General features: G+C 40.3%; 1 protein-coding gene across 3 annotated transcripts in view; it reads right to left on the bottom strand.

Moving 5' to 3' along the window:
* The window catches only part of LOC106941540 (epidermal growth factor receptor substrate 15-like), a 30,666-nt gene extending 28,259 nt beyond the window's left edge, over positions 1-2,407 (bottom strand). The window contains exon 1 of one of the 3 annotated variants that reach the window (XM_015024596.1): positions 2,074-2,407. Coding sequence is in view for 2 of the 3 variants with exons in the window: in XM_015024594.1 (XP_014880080.1) it covers positions 2,127-2,351 (225 nt within the window). In the remaining variant the exon portion in view is untranslated. The remainder of the gene's footprint in view (positions 1-2,073) is intronic. The other 2 variants (XM_015024594.1, XM_015024595.1) reach the window with 2 other exon arrangements.
* Positions 2,408-2,861: the final 454 nt, after the last annotated feature.

Here is a 2,861-nt window from a genome sequence, read left to right as displayed (position 1 = left end):
CAAAGTGAGGACATAAATGACATGAATGAATATGTGGCAGACTATATATATATATATCTGTGTGGTTAACACCACCCCAACAAGATGCCAGTGACCTTAAGGAATTGCTAAACAAGAAAAAAAAGACCCTCCAAGGAGGGACAAAGGGAATTATTGAGAAGCATTCAACAACAAATAAAACTCAATATTATTCAAAGCTGGGGCCATACAAGAAGAAGCTGGAGAGCAAGTTGCAGTACAATAATATCACAAATGTGTTGTCAGGGATTAAGAAGATCACAAGCTTCAAGCAGAAACCAGATCAGATCACAATATATTCTACAATATTTTCATTTCAGGAACAAGCTCATTATCATCCTCTCCTGTCCCCAGCCAAACAGACATCCCAACCTCCTTTCATTCTATAATTGCAACTCTCAGGGTGGCAGCACATTGGAGTAGCTCTGTACTTTCAATGAGATTTTTTCTCTTTTTCAAATTTTCATTCCTGTCTTTTTAGAGAAAAATCTAATTTTTGGACAACTGTTCCTTCTGGTTTGGATACTGTGTAGTAGTTTACAACAGGGAGCAGCTGATGAACTGAAATAGTACCACTTAGAAAAACTGAAATAGTACCACAGCTGAAACCAGAAATCCCAGAGAAATTGAAAAGGAGGCATCGTGGATGCAGAGCAGGAGCAAAAAGGAGAGAGAGAAGGAGGAAGTTTAAACCATCTCTACCATCCATTGTAATGAGCAACAAACTCTGACAAACCCCTTATTAAAAGGCTATCTGTTAGTGTGGAGAATTATCCGTTCTCCATGCTGAGTTCTTCTTGCACGAGGTAGAAAAAGAGTCAATGAGTTGAATTCATGAATTCCATTTAATACCAAAATACAGCTGGTCCATTTCATACGCTACCTTCAGGAGCTAGCAAGACAAAATGACAACCAAGAACAGTTTGTGATCTGCTTTGTTAGCTATGTAAGCTACGCTCTAAAGAAGGCGTTCCCTGGTGTGTCATTTCCTCTAAACCTAACTCTCATTTGCATTTCCTAACATGTCATTTCCCTTAAGTTTTAACTTAGCAACTAGCTAAAAGAGATAGAAGGAAAACACAGAATTATTTATTCTCAATATTAGGAAGATGACTGTTGGGAAATGGTCACAGGACGTAGAAGAGGTCCTCCAGGCTTGTTTTGAAGCAACTGATTGGACTACTCACTGCCAGCCACATGGAGATGACATCAGAGTCATAACTGAGTGTGTGATTGACTATATAAACTTCTGTGTGGACAGAACCATCCCCTCCAGAATAGTGAGATGTTTCCTGAAGTTGGAGTTAAACACCTGCTTCAATATCCCCTGGTCATCTGGAAAGAGCAGGGAACATTGTGAGGATCATGTTCTTTAATTTCTGCCTGCACTGCATTTTACACAATTCAGCTTGACTTGCTTTGTCAGAAACTCCAGAAACACAGGTGGAGGCCTCAACAATCGCCTGGATCAATGACTGTCTGACAGTTTGTGAGTCCGGAGGGTCATGTGTTTAACCAGGTGGTCAGCACCACCTCTTTTTTTAACTCTGTAAATGCCCGACTTTTGAGTCCTGTCAGAAACAAAGGAGATGATGTAGATTTCAGGATAAACAGTTTTTAGACCACAGCCTTTATCCATCATGGGAGAAGAAGTGAACATGGAGGATGAAAATAAATACCTTAGTGTTCCCCTGGTTAACAAACAGGTCAAACGGTGAAGCTGTCTACAAGAAAGCGTCGAGCTGCCTGTACTTCTTAAGAAAGCATAGGTTCTCAATTGCCTTCAGAAAAATGCTGCATATCTTCTATTGGTCTTTCTGTTTTGAGGAGTGCAATCTATTCCTGCCATCATCTATTAGGGTAAGGTGAATAATTTATTAAGATAAGTCCTGTAGTTAAATCCTACTGCTAAGAGCTGAATGTATGACATCACATGGGAGCACTGTGGGAAATGCAATGATGAAACTGCAAGTGCAGTAGGTACATACTGTTATGCATCTGAACTATGTCATCTTAGCATTATTAAAACAAAGTCATCCAAAAACAAAAGCTCACATAAGGTACACAAAAAGCCAACAGATAGAGAAAAAACAATCAGGCACACACACCAGAGGCAGGTGCTGCGGTCTTACTCTGATCTCAGCTGCCTTGGCCAGGACTCGGTCATCCATTTCTATGACGTCTGTGTCTCCAGGAGATGTCCAACATATAAAGCAAGAATGCTTAAGCAAATTCGAGAAAGAGCATTCATTTTTCCAATCTGCCTTTCTTCTATCCTCCCCTTGTTCCTGTGATTTCTCTATTTTTTCTTGCTGCACTGCTGGCTCCTCCATTGCTGCCCTCCCTGGCTGGCGCTTCACTGCAGAGGAGGCGGAGCTGCCTCTGTATGTGTGTGTGTATGTGTATATAAGACATTGCGGATCAGTGTATTAAGGCAAATTGCACCACTTCAAAAACAGAAAAAAAAACGAAAGTAAGTCAGTAAGGATTGATAAGATCAGAGCAGAAAGTTTTTCCCATTTATGGATTGCATTTGATTTTTATGCCTTCACATGATTCATTTTCACCCCCTCTTCCCTCCAACCGTTGGGCTGTTCTGCACTCTGTCTCACACCTCAATCCAGCTCTCCCTCCCCCACCATTCATCACTCTCACTGGCCTCTGCAGTATGCATCAGTCTACACACAAAATGTGAGTCATTCATAAAAATCTAGGTAATTATTTAGAATAGCATGGATTTCAATGGCCAATTTCTAAACTATTAAAATACTATTTCTAAACCAGTAATTTCCAAGTCACTGTGAATAACTATGCAAAGAAAACTTCTGTTAATTAGGGGTGAT

This window comes from Poecilia latipinna, unplaced genomic scaffold (assembly GCF_001443285.1).
Source record: "Poecilia latipinna isolate Pla-1442-1.1 unplaced genomic scaffold, P_latipinna-1.0 Scaffold3735, whole genome shotgun sequence".
Classification (NCBI taxonomy): Eukaryota; Metazoa; Chordata; class Actinopteri; order Cyprinodontiformes; family Poeciliidae; genus Poecilia; species Poecilia latipinna.
The sequence above is the reverse complement of the archived record's forward strand: the minus strand, read 5'-3'. Positions and strand labels throughout refer to the sequence as shown.